The sequence below is a fragment of the Marmota marmota genome, unplaced genomic scaffold (assembly GCF_001458135.2).
Source record: "Marmota marmota marmota unplaced genomic scaffold, marMar, whole genome shotgun sequence".
Classification (NCBI taxonomy): Eukaryota; Metazoa; Chordata; class Mammalia; order Rodentia; family Sciuridae; genus Marmota; species Marmota marmota.
In genome coordinates this window covers 61,446-76,725 of record NW_026000001.1, presented here as the reverse complement: position 1 = coordinate 76,725, position 15,280 = coordinate 61,446, and the positions used below count along the sequence as shown (strand labels likewise).

General features: G+C 58.0%; 1 protein-coding gene across 10 annotated transcripts in view; it reads right to left on the bottom strand.

Moving 5' to 3' along the window:
- The window catches only part of Ehbp1l1 (EH domain binding protein 1 like 1), a 22,761-nt gene that overhangs the window by 481 nt on the left and 7,000 nt on the right, over positions 1-15,280 (bottom strand). Inside the window, exons 1-20 of one of the 10 annotated variants that reach the window (XM_015503106.2) lie at positions 14,920-15,274; positions 12,172-12,229; positions 11,869-11,964; positions 11,477-11,530; positions 11,207-11,385; positions 10,987-11,129; positions 10,494-10,529; positions 10,348-10,416; positions 10,101-10,263; positions 7,798-9,943; positions 7,166-7,323; positions 7,038-7,086; positions 5,927-6,613; positions 2,352-2,421; positions 2,178-2,233; positions 1,957-2,080; positions 1,581-1,680; positions 589-662; positions 395-509; positions 34-299 (exon numbers count right to left, since the gene is read on the bottom strand). In XM_015503106.2, coding sequence (XP_015358592.1) covers positions 200-299; positions 395-509; positions 589-662; positions 1,581-1,680; positions 1,957-2,080; positions 2,178-2,233; positions 2,352-2,421; positions 5,927-6,613; positions 7,038-7,086; positions 7,166-7,323; positions 7,798-9,943; positions 10,101-10,263; positions 10,348-10,416; positions 10,494-10,529; positions 10,987-11,129; positions 11,207-11,385; positions 11,477-11,530; positions 11,869-11,964; positions 12,172-12,229; positions 14,920-15,023 — 4,581 coding nt within the window. In that variant the 5' untranslated portion in view covers positions 15,024-15,274 and the 3' untranslated portion in view covers positions 34-199. Of the gene's footprint in view, positions 1-33; positions 300-394; positions 510-588; positions 663-1,580; positions 1,681-1,956; positions 2,081-2,177; positions 2,234-2,351; positions 2,422-5,926; positions 6,614-7,037; positions 7,087-7,165; positions 7,324-7,797; positions 9,944-10,100; positions 10,264-10,347; positions 10,417-10,493; positions 10,530-10,986; positions 11,130-11,206; positions 11,386-11,476; positions 11,531-11,868; positions 11,965-12,171; positions 12,230-14,919; positions 15,275-15,280 lie in introns of those variants that run through there. The other 9 variants (XM_048807636.1, XM_048807637.1, XM_048807638.1 and 6 more) reach the window with 9 other exon arrangements.

Sequence of the window (15,280 nt, the reverse complement as noted above, 5' to 3'; positions counted from 1 at the left end):
CGGTCTGCCAGGGATGCCAGCCGGCCGGGCCGGTCCGATGCAGTGGCTCCAACAGCCCAGAGGCCATACGCCCCATCCCGAGGGCCGGGTTCTCCCCAGCACAGGCCGCGGGAGGCGAGCGAAGCTGCGGGCCGGGAGGCGGGAAGACCCGGAGGCTGGGGAGGCCGGGAGGCCGGGGAGGCCTGCCAGCCCGGGCGGCTCAGCTCAGTGCGCAGCGTTCGCGCCGGCTCAGCTGCCGGCTAAGCTTGCGGCGCCGCTGCTCCAGGCCGCGTGCCAGACGCTCGTCCTCCTCCAGGGCGCTGGCAGGGAAGAGGTTCAAGTCAGCCCAGCCTGGGCCGACCCGCGATCCACACCGGCGCCCTGGGTCCACTCCTGTTCCCCGGTCCCCACTCACATCCGCTCCTTGTGATCCAGGTCCCGGACCAGCTCGTCGCGCTGGTTCACCAGCGACACCAGCTCCTCCAGCAGGAGCTGCTCCCGGTGCTGCTGCGCCTCGGTTTTCTGCCAGTCTGAGGGCGCAGTAGCCTGAGTCAGGAGTGCCCCAGTGGCACTGTCCTGCCTCCAGCCCCGTTCAGCCCTGTTTCCCACCTTCGATGGCCAGCATGGCCCGCAGCTCCCGGCTCAGCAGCTCAAACCTCCGCTCCAAGTCCTGCTCCTCGATGCTGGGAAGCAGGATGCAGGTCAGGTAAGGAAAGCGCACAGGGTGGGAGTGCCCAGGGCTCTGAGGGCTCTGTGGCCCCATCCCACCCCACCTGTTCCCTTAGCCCTCAGGCTGATCTCAAAAGCATACCCCAGTCCCCATGGAGAATTCCCTTTCGTTCTGACTGGTCTCCAATTATTGGATATTTATGCTGTCCACGCCCATTTTTAAAATAAGAAACAACCCAGAAGGTATGTGGATGGAAGTATTAGGCTAAACTTGTTCTGAAAAAGTTATCCAAAATGTTACTAGGTGTGGTGGTGCACACCTGTAACCCAGTGACTCAGGAAGTCGAGGCAGGAGGATTGGGAGTACAAAGCCAGCCTCAGCAACTTAGCCAAGGCTCTCAACCTAGTAAGACTCTATCTCAAATAAAATATAAAAAGGGCTGGGATATGGCTCAGTAGCACCCCAGGGCTCAATCCCTGGCACAAATAAATAAATAAATAAAAATTCCCCAATGCAAAAGGGAGGCAAAATCATCTCCACCATGGAGAATAATAGGGACAGTTGCTTCTGACTCCACTTGGGAGCCTGCTCAGATCCCTCCAGGCCTGTTTTTCCTACTGAAAAGGCAGAGGGTCCCATTGGAGGACTTAGCTCTGTCCCTTCTGGGCCAAAATTTTCTCTGAGTCTTTGCTTTATCATTAATAAAAAGGTATGCTCTTTACACAGGAAATAAGCACAAAAAATTAATACGATGACTGAACAATGGTTTTCAAACAGATTTTTCTTAGAAAGAAGAAAGCAGCAAATAGCTCTAACCAAAGTAGCTAAGAGTCCCTCCGCTCGTCCTCCCTACGCCAGCTGGGGGCAGGGCCTGAGCTGGTGGGGTCTGGGTTGGTGGGGCAGCAGGCCCGCTGCTGGGACTGGTACTCACAGCAGCTGCAGCTGATCCTGCCTTCGGATGAGAGCATTCTTCTTGTTGACCAGGGTGAACCACTCCTGGATCAGCATCTCCTCCTGCAGCCTGTTGGCACCTGAATTAGGCCAGGACAGTCACTGGACATCTGCCAGTCAGAGCAGCACAGCTGGGGGTTGGGGGAGGGGTTTGCTTCCTTGTGGCATCCCTGAAGTCTGAGCTGTGTGCCTCCAGCAAGCTGCTCCCCACTTAGGGCTCAGCATGCCCAGCTATAAAAAGGGATGATGACTCCAGCTGGGCCTACTCCCAGATCCTCCTAAGGCCCGAAGAAGCTGCAGGGCTGGTTAGATCTGGCGGTGTGTGTTGAGGAGTGGACCCCAGAGGCAAGCCCCACCTGACTCCATGAGGCTCCTCAGCTGCTTCTCCACCTCAGCAGCCCGCCCATCTATCTGCCTCTGCTCCTGTTCCAGGGCCTGCAGCTCTGCACAAACATACTGACTGGTGTCCTGGAAGCGTTGCTGGGGGTGGAAAGGGGATCAGGGAATAGGTGGGCTCAGTCCACGCTCTGCCTAGGAAGTTCCCACCCACCAGTTTCCCCCATTTAGCCCTACATACCAGTCCAGCCTCCTCCCCTGGACTTGGGGGTAACTCCTCCAATGGGGTACTGCCACCTGTAGACAGAGACAGGCTAAGGCATCTCCAGCCAACACATGCCCCAGGAAATCCTCAGCCCAGGATTTGTGAGCTGCTGAGCTGAGCTGGGGGTCACCCCACCCCCAAACTACTCACCAGGGAGCTGCTGCAGGGCAGTGGCTGTGGGTGGGCCAGGGGTAGGGCTGGGGTCAGGGCTTGGGCTTTCCTGTGGAAAAAAGGGCCAGTGAGGGTTGGGAGGGGTTCCCTGACAGCCCCAGCCTGGGCCAGCCAGCGCCTCTCACACAGAGGGAAAGCAGAGTCTGCTCTCCCACACCCTGCTACCCAGCACTTTCTACAGTTCCCAACCACCTTCTTTTGGGGAAAGTACCTCCTTAAGCAAAGGCCAGGCCTCCACTCCCAGCCCACGGTCCTGGCCCGTCCACACCAACCCTCCAAGCCTCCAAGTCCTCATTCCTGGGACTAGGGTGATTACCAACCCCTCCATGGAGCCCCCCCCCAGGCCACCTGACTCCTGTCACCCAGTGCTGGCACTCTCATCATGCCAGGGCCCCTGGAAGTGACATTGAGCTGCCACGATGCAGCCCCATCTTTGGATATAGGCCATCCTGAGCCAGCACCTCCATCTCCCAGCCAAAAGGGGGCACCCTCCCACCTTATTATCCGTTCCTACACCCAGAATCCAGGTTGCCTGGACCTGAAAATTTTACCCTGGAAGTCCAGGGTGATGTATCTCACTCCTGATAGTCATCCTGCCGGGACTGTCAGCCCTGGGGGCTCCCACTTTAGCTCATCTGACATTCTAGTTCCTTGACAATGCTGCTCTGACCACCTTTCTGTTTCACAGGGTGGAGAGAAGGTATCCAGTCCCCTCACTGTTTGCCCCAGGCTGCAACCTCTCGGAAGCAGCCCAGGACATTTTTGGACAGGGTACCATCCTCTAAAACCTGGGTCAGTGGTGGCTTCCGCACCAGCCACCACTATGCCCTGCCTGCAACTCTACCCCCATGCCACAACTGAGAGGTCTTCCCAAAACCTTCATTGATGGCGTTATTCTCTTTGTACCTCTTCTCAGTCCTCAGCCTCACTGCCAAAGCCTGTGGGTGGCTCTAGCCTCAATTCCCCTACCATCCTGAGTCCCATGTAGATGCCATAGTGATGGACTTTCAGTTCCCTAAAAAGTACTCTCAGCCTGAAATGAGCCTCCATCTTAAATTGCCCTAAACCAACTGGACACTTTCATGACTCAGCTCAGCTTGCCTCCTGCTGGGGCCCCCTCAGGTTCCCACATTCCTTTCTGCCTACCTCCTGAAGCCTGTCCTGGTCCCCAGTCTAGGCAGATGCTTCCTTCAAGGCCTTTCCCATGACAGCTTTGATCCTACCCACACTTTACCATGCTGTTGGCTATGCATGTCTCCCTGACCAAAGGGCTCTCCTTCAGATAGGGCTGGGCCCTATCATGCACCCGGGGTATACTAATTAATAATAATATCAAATAATAATTAATAATAACAAATATCTATCAAAAATTCGAGTTGGCACTGTAAAGCACATTACCTTGCTTTTTCATTTAGTTTACCTGACGACCTGGTGAAGTGGGGACCATTACCACCCTCACTTTACAGATAAGGAAACTGAGGGTCAGAGATGAAGCCCATATGAGAGATGATCTGGGGTCCAGCGCTGTTTCACCCAAGACTTACTTCCAATCTTGAACTCCCACTGGGATTTTTTTCTGTGTGTGTCCTTATATGTAAAATGGGGAGAAACCCCAGCTCCCTAGGACATAAAAGTTGCAGGGCTCCAGAATGGCATCTAGGGGAACACGGAGCTCCCTTTTTTACAGTACCCTAAGTAGTACCTGCAGGCTTCTTTTCAAAGGGCTTTCATACCTTTGTTTCTTGGCCCCAAGGAAAGAGCACACAGAGCTTAAATGTGTTTGCCCAGGATAGCACAGTGCATCCACAGAGCTGGGCCAGCAGGGGGCGCCACCTAAGAGCTCAGGTTCAGAACATAGGTTCATATTCTCCGCCTCTTCATCTTTCTGAGCTTTGATGTTCCAACGTGGAAAATGGGGTAGTTATACTTCCCTGGAATGGGCACTGTGAGGGGTCATGTGGCAGGCCAGCAATTAGGAGGGGGCTCAACCGACAAGGCAGGCAGAGGCAGGAAGAGGAGAAAGCCAACCACAGCAAGAATTGAGTTTACTCACGCCGGCGCTGATGGGAATTCCAATGCTTCTTCCTCATGTCTGACCCAAATTCCTCTTTCTATACCCTTAATGTGGCCCCTCCTCCAGGAAGCCTTGCAGGGCTGCACCAGAAGCATCTGCTTTTCTCATGGAGTTGCTTCATCCCCACTCCAGCTTCTAGGTGCCACGGGGATTCCCAAGGGTGGGGCCAGGCAGAGCCACCTCCCTCTGTACATGTGGGGCACTGGGGATGGGGGCGACCAATGAGGAGGAGCCTTCCCCAGGCCCCTGGGTCATTATCTCCTGTGGGGCAGGCGCTAGAGGAGAGCCAGGCTTGGAAGAACCAGATGCTGGGACAAGGTCCCAGCAGGATGTAGGCTAGAGCTTCCCCTTTAAGATTTAAAGAGCCACTGACACTCACCAGTTGGGCTAGAGGTGGCTGTGTCCCACTGATGCCTGCCTACCTTATCTCTGATGAGGGCCCTCTCAGGCTCCCCTTCACAGGCTCAACCCTGTGCCTCTGACCTGACACTTCAGCCCTCAGCCTGGCCTCACTACCATCTGCGGACCTTCTGGAAGATGACTGGCAGTTCCCTAAACAAGCCCTGAACTTGCCTGCTGCCCCGTTTTTGCTTGTGCAGGTTCCTTCTCTTAAGAGCCGCCCTTCCCATTTTTCACCTGGGAAAGCCCTCCTATCTTATCAAGGAGCTCAAGGGCTGCTACTTCTTCCAGAAAGCCTTTTCTAATGCAGTCCCTTCCTTCTTCTGAACTCAAGGACTATTGGGCAGTTGCAGGCATGAAGTGGCCTGACAGAACTGCCCCTACTGTCATAGACCCCAGCTTCAAAGCCAGAGCCTGGACTTTAGTGACATGAGTCATTCAATGAGTCCCTATTCTCTCCAGGACTGTCTCCCCTTGAGCACAGTGATGTAACACTCTGTGACATGACCAGAGACCTGCAGGGGGTGGGGGCTGGGACACAGGCCCCAGTAGGGTCTTCCACCTCCAACCTCCCATTCCAGAAGAAAAGGAACCTGGTCTCCAGCATCTGTTGTTACAGATCCAAGGTGGAGAATCTTAGGATTAAGAGGACCCCTTGAGGACAGACACCCTGCCCCAATTGTGCCTGCTAAGGGCCGCTTACAGAGAAAGGCCTGAACTCTATAGTCCACAAAGCACTGTGCCCAGTGCTGACAATACAGAGCCTTCTGGAAACTTCCTACTACAGCCCATGGTTCCTCAAAATGGGTGACAAATATTAAAAACCGCTGGCATATATCCCAGGCAGGCAACAAAGTCCAGGCCCACTGAGGGCCCGATGGGCCTTGGTTTAACAATGTCTCCAGATGAGGAACGAATACCACACAAGGGTCCCTCTGATCAGAGGCCTTTCAGCATCCAGCTGAGTCCCGTTGCTCTTCAGCTGCTGCCCTCGCAACCAGCTCTGTCCTTGGGGCCACTCAGGGTCTTTCTTTGCCCAGCTCCTTACCACCTCAAGCTGCAGCGGAAGCGGGGCACTCACCGCAGCGACGGCTGCCGAAGCTCCCGCGGCTCCCGAGTCCGGGTCGTCCACCGAAAAGGAGTTGCTGTTCCGCAGCCGAGAGCGCCTCTTCTTCAGCAGGTCCGCGTCGCGTACGTGGGAGAAGGAGCCATGCGCTCTGGGTGGCGGCACGGGCCCGGCCTCGGCATTGATGGAAGACCGTCGCAGTCTCACACCGCCCGCACCACTCGCGCCACTCGGCCCCCCCGCCCCATTCACCAGCCCCTCCGCTAGGGGCACTGGGGACGGGGGTGACCGGGCTCCGGAGCCCTCCCCGGGGGTCCCTGCCGGGCACGCTTCCCCTATGGCCTCGGTCTCTCCGTCCTTGGACGTGCAGACCGCGTCCACGCCCTTGGTGGCCGCTCGGTTCTCACGGCCAGTGGCCTCCTTGGGCTCCTTGGAAGCCTCGGCCCCGTGCTCGCGCAACCGCTGCGCCAGGCCGCTGGCATCCAGATCGTCGGGAGGACTCGCCTGGGCGCTGCCCACGCGGTATGTGCCGGCACCACCACCGCCCTCCAACTGCACCAGCTGCAGCTCCTGCCCGGTGCAGAAGGCACGGATCTGGCACAGGTATGTCATGACGATGAGCTTGTCGGGCACAGACAGCAGCACCATGTCAGCGGGCTCCAGCAGCCGCGACACGCCCAGGGCCGCGAAGCCATCGAAGGCCTAGGAAGGGTGCACTCAGGGTCAGCAGCCGTGGTAGCCACCGGCGTTACCCAGCAACTGCAGCCCAGGGCCAGCCCGCTCAGGGGGTCCCCCGAGTTGCAAGCCAGGGTTTGCCTAGCAACGCCTTCTACCTCCTGCGGAGGGAAATCTAGCAACAGGGCCCCCCGCCAAAGCGTTACTTAGCAACTGCACTGTCCACCCCTGTTACCAAAGGGTGGTTTTGGAAAAAGGATCTGGGGGAAATAATGCTTTTAAAAAAACACCAAAACAAACTAAATGAAACAATTTAATGACAAAAAAGGGTGACATAGGTCCAAAAGCCACATTGGCAGGTCCCTGCAGCCCATAGATTCCCCAATTCTCAGGTCTTCAGCATCACTCTAGACCCTCATCCCCCCCCCCCAGGCTCTCTCCCCCATCTCACCTGCTTGTTGTTCTGTTTGATGTTGAGCGGGTCAAGGGAGGCATAGTCACTGCAGAAAGAGTGCTGGTCAGAAGCTGGACTACTCTCCCTACAGGCTCCCCCAGTCATTGCCTGCCCCCCAAGCTCACATCTTGTCTGGGTAGAATCGGTGCAGAATGGCACAGAAGGCCAAGCCGTTGCGCCAGGATGTGGTGAAGTTGGTGATGCGGACACCACGGTAGCCGGTGGTGACCTCTTGGCACCACTCCAGCAGGGACTGGCTGGAGCTGACCAGGGTAGGTGGTGCCTAAGGACAAAGAGGTGGGCTTAGGTGATGTGCATCTGGGACCTATTCCCTCTGCCCTTTGGGAAGCTCAGGCTTGGCACAAAACAACCCCAGCTCTGAGTTTGCAGGGGTCTTCAGAGACCACTTGGCCAGAACCTTGGGGTCAGGTAAAAGGGTATCCAGCTCAAGGGTGTTATCTGCCAAGGTCACTTAAAAGGTCAGATGCCCCCAGGCAAGATCAGAGGTCACCAGCAGCCACATCTCAGTCAGCCCAGAAAACCAGCTTAGGCGTATCCAGCTCCATGCGACCCAGGGAAGACAGGGTGGGAGAGCCGGGACATCCTGAGGAAGGAAGGGATGAGGGGGCTCTTGAAGCTGAGCTCCCCATCCCATCCCATCTCAGTCCACCAGGTGGGTCCATGCAGAGCCGCCGTTCGCTCAGCCCCAGGTTAGTGAGAAGAAGCAGGCTGGGCCCTCGGCGGCCCCCATCCCTACCTGGCTGCCCGGCAGCCTCCTGTCCTCTTCAGGCTCCCCTGGGGAAGAGGCCCCCGAGGGCCTGGGCACCCCAGCCCCCGCCCCGCTGGCCACCTGCATTGAAATCAGACTGGCCTTTGGGAGGCTTCCCTCAGCTTCTTGCCCTTTCTTGGTTCCCAAGACCCCAACCTCTGCTTCCTGGGCCTCAAAAATAACAGATTTGCTCTCTGGGGGCTCTAAACTGACCATGTCTGTTTTCTGGGCCCCCCAAACCTCAGATTTGACCTCTGACAACCCCCAAACATGAGGCTCTGCCCCTTGGGCCCTCAAAACTTTAGTCTCTTTTCCTCCCACTAAAACCTCTACCCCTACTTCCTGGTACCTTAAAACTCTTTGCTTAGTACCTGGAGCCCTTAAATCCTCCTTTTTCAGAGCTCCCCAGACCCTAGTATCTGCCTCCTGGACCTCCAAATTCTCAGTCTGTGTCTCCCCAGGCTCTGGAACTGTAGTTTCCATACTCTGCATCTCAGCCTCTGCCACTTCAGCCATAGGCCCTGAGACCCCAGAGTGCTCCACCTCTGTCTCCTGGGCCCTGGCTATCTCAGCTTCTAACCCTGGGACCCCTGAACCCCCAGCTACTATCTCCTGGATCCCTAACATCTCAGCTTCTGCTGTCCCAGTATCAATCCTCAGAACCCCTGAACCTCCTACCTCTGTCTCCTGGGCCCCCAATATCTCAGCATGTGCTGCCTCAGTTTCTATCACTGAAACCTCTAAATCTCCTACCTCTGTCTCCTGGGAACCCCCTGCAATCTCAGGTTGTATCCTTGGGGCCCTTGAACCCCTAGGTGCTACCTCTTGGATCCCTGACATCTCAGCCTCTGCTGTCCTAGTCTGTACCCCTGGGATCCCCCAAACCCCCAACTTTGTATCCTGGGCTCCTAATATCTCAGATTCGGCCACCTCAACTGCTATTCTTGGAACCTCTGAACTGTCAGTTGCTATTTCCTGGGCCTCCAATATTTTAGCTTCTGCCTCCCCAGCCTCTGTCTCTGGTACCTTAGAACTTCCTCTCCCCATCTCTAGGATCCCTAATATCTCAGATTCTGCTATCTCAGCTTCTATCCTCAGCAACCCAGAACATTCAGGTATCTCCTGAGTCCTTGATACCTCCAACTCGGCTGTCCCAGCAGCCTCTACGTCCAGGACCCCTGATCTTCCTGCCTCTGTTGCCTGGGCCTCCAATACCTCAGCTTCCGCTCTACCAGTTTCCTTCACTGGGAACACTGACCTGCTTGTGCCTGTCTTCTGAGTCTTCAATTCCTCCCACTCTGCTAGCCCACCCTCTGTTCCCAGGACCCTTGACTGGTCAGATTCTTCCTCCCAGACCCTCAGATCCCTAGATATTGCCCCCTGGTCAGCTGATGATGGGGCCCCCTGAAACCTGCTCACCTGGGGCCTGGTGCTTGCTGCTCCGGCAGAGGGGCCCTGCTGCAGGGCTGTCCTCCCAACACCAGGGGCTCTGCCCCTCACCTCTGCATCCTCTCTCTCCTGGCCTACAGCAGTCCTGGCCCCCCCGAGGTCACTGAGATGTCCAGAGTGTTCTACAAGCTCTACTAGAGGTGGCTTCAGGCCTGCAGTCGTCTCTTCCTGGGCTCTGAACCCCATCTTCCCCTGAGAGCCCCTTGGAGGAGCCTCAGGAGTTACCCTAAAACATGCCTCAGGCATCAGCCCTGTTGCCTCTGGTCCCTTATAGGCTAGAAGACTCACCTTTGATCTCTGCTCAGCATCCTTTCTACTGAATTCTGACCTCTCTTCAGCCTTCCCAGCTGTGACTCCTGCCCTTTGTGCAGTGTCCACCCCACTAGCCTCTGGTCTTTCCCCATTGTCCCCCTCTTCAACTTTGGGTCTCTGCATCCCCAAGGTATCTCTGGGACCTTGGTCCTCAATGTCTGGGCCTGGCCTGGCTCCCTGGGCCTTTGTCCCTTCCTGGGGGCTTATCCAGGTCTGGGTCTCCCCAGAAGAACCCACTCCTGCTTGGGGAACCTCTGAAGCACTGGGGACCTCATCAGCCCCTTTGGGGGTCGGGGGCCGGGGAGCTTCAGAGCCTTTCCGGAGCCGAGGGGCTGGGGTAGGGGCCGTGTCCTGGCCTGGCTGCCTCGAGGACCTGAGGAGAGAGCAGGAAAGGGTGTTGGGGGGCTCATGCAGGCCCCATTCTCATGTCTACCCCATCCTTCAGCCTACTGGGGCACTGGCGAGGCAGGGCAGGAGGAGAGGACTGCTCCCAGGAGGATGGGGCAGGGGAGGCTGGTTCCAGAGCTCACCTTGACTCTGGTGGGGTTCCCGGGGGCCTTGGGGCCTCAGGCCCCACCTGGCCCCCAGCTGCAGAAGCTGGTTCTGACCCCTGGCCTCGGGAGGCCCCAGTTGCAGGTGCAGGGGCACTCACGGGGGCTGGGCTGATATCCTCAGCACTAGAAGGACTGGCAGCTGGAGAGGAAGGGAGGAGCCACTGAGGCCTGGGACCTGTAACTTGGGGTTCAGTCCTCACCCCATCCCAACCCAGGGCCTCACCTGCCTGCCGGGGTTGTACTTGGCCTTCATCTTCCTCCTCACAAAGTGTCTTCAGCTCCCGAGAGGTATCTGGCATGGGGAGTTCAATGAGCCCAGGGCAGGCCTGCAGGTCACACCCCCTCCCCCAACTAGAGTACAGGGCCTACCTGGGAAACACCCCAGCCTCAGGGCACCGCCCAGGCCTGCGAGAAGAGACAGGCCCTCAGATGCAGAGAGAGAGAGAGAGGAAGGAGAAAGAAAACCACAGGGGCAGACAGACAAAAAGCCTTAATGAGCAGAAGGGAGGGACAGGTGGTGAGGGGTGGGGAGATTGGACTGCAGCCCGGCTCAGCTCTGGGCCTCTGACCGGGCTTCTCAGGTCAGGCACAGTCCAGGCAGGCACCCACCAACCCGGGGCTAAGAGGGCCAGGGGCAGGGGAAGCCATCCTACAGGACTCAGTCAGACCAATGCTATAGGGCAGAATCCATTTAGAACAAACAGGGCTGCTGGGCAGGTTGGAAGTGCTGGGCAGAAATGAGCTTCCACCTCTGGGCATGCACAAGCTGGCCCCACCCCAGCACAGTCAGCGGCTTGTAGCCTAGGTACCCCCAATGCTCCTAGGCTTTGGCAGTCTCAGCCTTGGCAGGCTGTGAGCCCACCTGGCTGGGGGCCTCGAGCCCGGGCCTCAGGGGCCCCTGGGCCATTAGCCTCATCCTCGTCACTTTCAGCAAAGTCGTCCAAGTTGCCCACATCACTAGGCTTCACGCTCATGAGGCTGGCCAAGCTCTGCATGTCATCATCCCTGGGGGTGAGAGGTCAGGGATGAGGGCTGGGGCCAGAGATCACAGGCCAGGGCCAGGAGGGCAAGTGGGCACTCACGTGGCGCGGCCCTCCCGCAGTAGCACCCCCGAGAGAGTTAGCCTCAGCTCAGCCTGCACCACCTTCACAGACTTGGGCTTCAACAGCAGCCGCAGCGGGGCCTGGGCTGGAACAGGCCCTGCATGACGGGCCAGGTCCACCTCGGCTGTGGCCAGCACTTTCCGCTGCCCCTTGGACTCCTGTGGGCGGGGGTGGAATGGAGCAAGGAGCACCCATGCTGCCCTCAGATCCCCCGGACCCCAGCCCTCTCCATCCCACCCCAGCACTCACGTTCTCAATAATAAATGTCCACTCTTTGGCCTCATACTGGTCCACGTGGGGGTCCTGGGAACAAGGGCATGAGTGAGTACAGGGCTGCAGAGAGGGCAGCAGAAGAGCCTCAGCTGGCTCAGGAGCTGCGAGGCCTTCACGCCTGTGGGCCTGCAGCCAGCTCCTCTGTTCCCCAATGCCAGCTGCCCCTCTTCCTGCAGGTGTGGCAAATGCCGACTCCTCCAAGAACTCCCGGGCCACCCACGTGGAGTAGTGCAACCCCCGCACCAGAAATTCTGGGTATCTCCCCTCTATTCTTTTTCACTGGATGAACAACCCACCAGGGGCCCCATGGCTGCCCAGCTCGGCAATCCCTTGCCTGCTCCTGTCCATGCCAGAGGCTGGAGACTCACCCTGTACAGGGTCACGGAGATGTCCACGTTCTCAGGCACCATCCACACCACGGTGCCCCGGTATGGGTTCTGGATACCTGGCTGCCAGCTATGGGCCTAAAAGGGACAGTGTGAGTCCTCCCCTGCACTCACCTCTTTCTCCCTCACCCCCATTCCCTTCTCTCCAAACTTGACCCTACCTTCCTCTCCCCTGTGCATCCTGGTCTGACCTGGAACCCCACTCCAGTTCCCCATCAGCTGCAACCAGCCTCCCACTCCACCCGGTAGGCCCTGTCCCCAACCTGCAACCACACTGTCCCCCACCTTGGAGCAGATGCGACGATTCCGCCGGGTCCACACCACCACCAGCTTATCCGGCTGCCTGAGGGAGGGAGCGAAGGAGGGGGCTCAGTCAGGCCCACCCAGCCTCCTCATCTCGTCTTCCTTCTCTTCTCCACCTCCTTCAGGGTCCTCCTTCAGCACTTGTCCCTTTCCCCCAGGAGAGGGCATGGGCAGCCCCTTATCTGGGGCCACAGGGTGAGGGTGGGGCTGCTGAGGAAGGGTGGAGTCCAGGCCAAGGGCAAAGGCCCAGACAACATGGACCAGCAACAAGAATGTGGAAAGAGGAGAGGCATGTGCATGCCTGTAATCCCAGCCACTCAGGAGGCCGAGGCAGGAGGATCACAAGTTTGAGGCCAGCCTCAGCAACTGAGCAAGGCCCTCAGCAACTTAGCAAAATGCTGTCTTAAAATAAAAAGGACTGGGGATGTAGCTTAGTAGTAAAAGGTACCCCTGAGTTCCATCTCCAGTGCTAACAAGAAGAAAGGGAAAGCAGAGACAGACATAAAAGACAGATGGACACAAACACGCACACGCACGCACAAACACGCACACGCACGCGCACACACGCACACACACACACTCAGAGACACAAGCAGAGACAAAGTCTCAGAGTAAAAATAGTCCGTTCACTCACAAATTATTTGTGAAGTACCCACTCACTGCCCATTATGAACCCAGCCCAGTTTGGGGAACAGAGAGGAAAAATGGAAAGGCAAGACCTCTCTGGGCTAAGGACAAGGGAAGTGGGAGGCAAGAAGGAAAAGAAACGGCAAACTAACTTCAGGGGGTTGTGGGAGAGCCAGGAGGGGGATGTCTGAGCAGAGGTGAGTTGGGGAGGGGTGAGTCATTTGGGGTTCTCTAGCAAGAGGGCTCCAGGCAGAGGGGAAGGCAAGTGCAAGGGAGGGAGAGGGCCGGGGAGAGGGTGGGAGCGAGCCCCAGACACGGGGCCTGCCCCCGAGCCCTAGATCCTAGCTTTGCAGAAAGATGATGTCAGTGTAGCCTAGTCAGGGAAGACTTCCAGAAGGTCTGGGCCAACTCAGGAGATGCAGGGATGTGTGGAGGCCAAGACAAAAGGAGGCATGAAGCCCAGGGCCTAGTTCCACACATGGAGCTGACGTGGCTGGGCCTGAGGGAGAGGGCCTGATGGAGTTAGTGTCCAACTGCTGCCAAGGATGAGGATGGTTGAGGGAAAATCAGGTAAAGGAACCCAACAGCACTCCTTGCCTGTCCCTAGCCCCATGCCAGGATGCTCGGGTTTGGCCCACTCACTGCCCCTCCTAGGCCAAGCCCGGATAAATAGCTCTCCTATTAACCCCTGAGGATGCTGTGGCCCAAAGGGGTCAACCAAGTAAGATCCCACAGCTGAGCCCCGAGCCCTCTGGCCCAGAGCTAAGCTCTCTTCCCTAACCCCAAACTGCAGGCAATAGCCAAGCAAAGATAGCCACAGGCCTTCCCAGAAAGGGGAAGCAAAACACGGGGTGCCTAGGGAGGGCGGGGGCCTGGTTGGCAGCCTGACTCAGGCCAGGCACACCCTCCCAGGGAGCTCCAACCTGGGCAGGGGCAGCTTCCTGTCCTGGTCTCCAGACTAAGAAACCCAGAAGGCCCTACCCACTGCCTGTGACTCAGCCGCATTGACACTGCCTGCACCCCTGGCCTGCTGTCCAGGACAATGCTCAGCGTCCCCCTGGCCTCACCCAGGATGCTAAGGCAAAAGCCAGAGGTCAGAGTTCAAGTGCTAGCTCTGTGGTGTGTTACCCGAGTCAGGCCCTATCCTCTCTGGGCTTCTGCCAAGTGAAGGGCTCAGTGTGAGCAAGACCTGAGACATATATCAGTTGCCTCAGGCACCCCAGCCTTTGCTCACTCCCCTCCCCTTAGACCCCATGGTTTCTTCCTGCCCCAGCCCTTACCCTTGGGAACCTAAATTTAGCCCCACTGGGCTGGGCCATGAGGCCCCCACAGCTGTGCCCTAATCCAGCCAAGGGAAGCTGACACCAGGGAGCTCGTATATTTAGGGTGTGACGCAGGGGCCGGCAGCTGCCAGTGGGGACAATTGAACCAGATGCCCCTGGCCCTTTTGGCAGTCTAGGACAGGGCCTGCACCCTCACCCTACTACCTGGCCCTCTGCAGGTCCTCTACTGCAGACCCCCCAAACCTCCTAGGTCCTGAGGCCCCTTTAAGCTGCTCCCCGCCTCCCTCCTCATCCCTCCAAGTGCTCAGTTTCCCCTTTTAAGGACATTGTGAAGACATTTCCAGCCTCCCAGAGCCCACTCTGGCTAAAGGGGAGGGGTGTCCTCTGGGCAGGGCTTGAGAGGGGGACAACATCTTTGTTCCAAGCTGGACTAAGGTCCATGAGGTTTCTGCCCCAGCTCTGGCCACCTGTAGACCTTAAAACTTCCAATTTTCCAGTGCCGGCCTTACCATCTCTCTGGCCCCAACCCCCCCAACCTCCCTCCTGAAGCCCTGACCACAGCTGATGAAATTGTGGGCACAGACAGATGCTCAGGCTTCCAAGCCCTGACCCCAGCCCCAAGAAGGTTCCCACACCCCCAACTCTAGGGGTTCCACAAGTTGCAAGGCACTTCTGAGACCCTCAGTCTGGCACCCCAGGCTCAAGCTGGGATGGAACCCTTTGGCTATTGGGCTGGCGGGCAGAGTTCTCTCAGGCTCAAACCGCCTGATGGCGTCCCAGCCAATCTTGGAATGGTCCCTCAGGCCTCCCTCCCACTCACCATTTTTTGGTGCACTCCAACACCAGCTCGTGGTAACAGGCCACAAACTGGAACTTGGCGGCCCTCTTGCCCACGCGCTGCAGACGTTTCCACACAGAGGTCATGGCCCCCTCCGCTCCTGCTGCCCACTTCTCAGGCCCAGGTTTCCCGCTGGCCTGCGATCACTGGCCCTGCCCGGGTACCCATGGTGTCCGGGGCTCCTATCCGCGTTGCCCGCCCCGTCCGTGCGGAAGTATATGAGGCTCGGACGCCGGGCTGCTGTCCCCGCCGCCGCCCGGTGGTCTGGCTGAGTCGGCGGGGTGGTCTGAGGCGCGTCGGGCTGGCAGGAGAGCGGAGCGGCTAGCGCGCCGTTTCCTGGAGC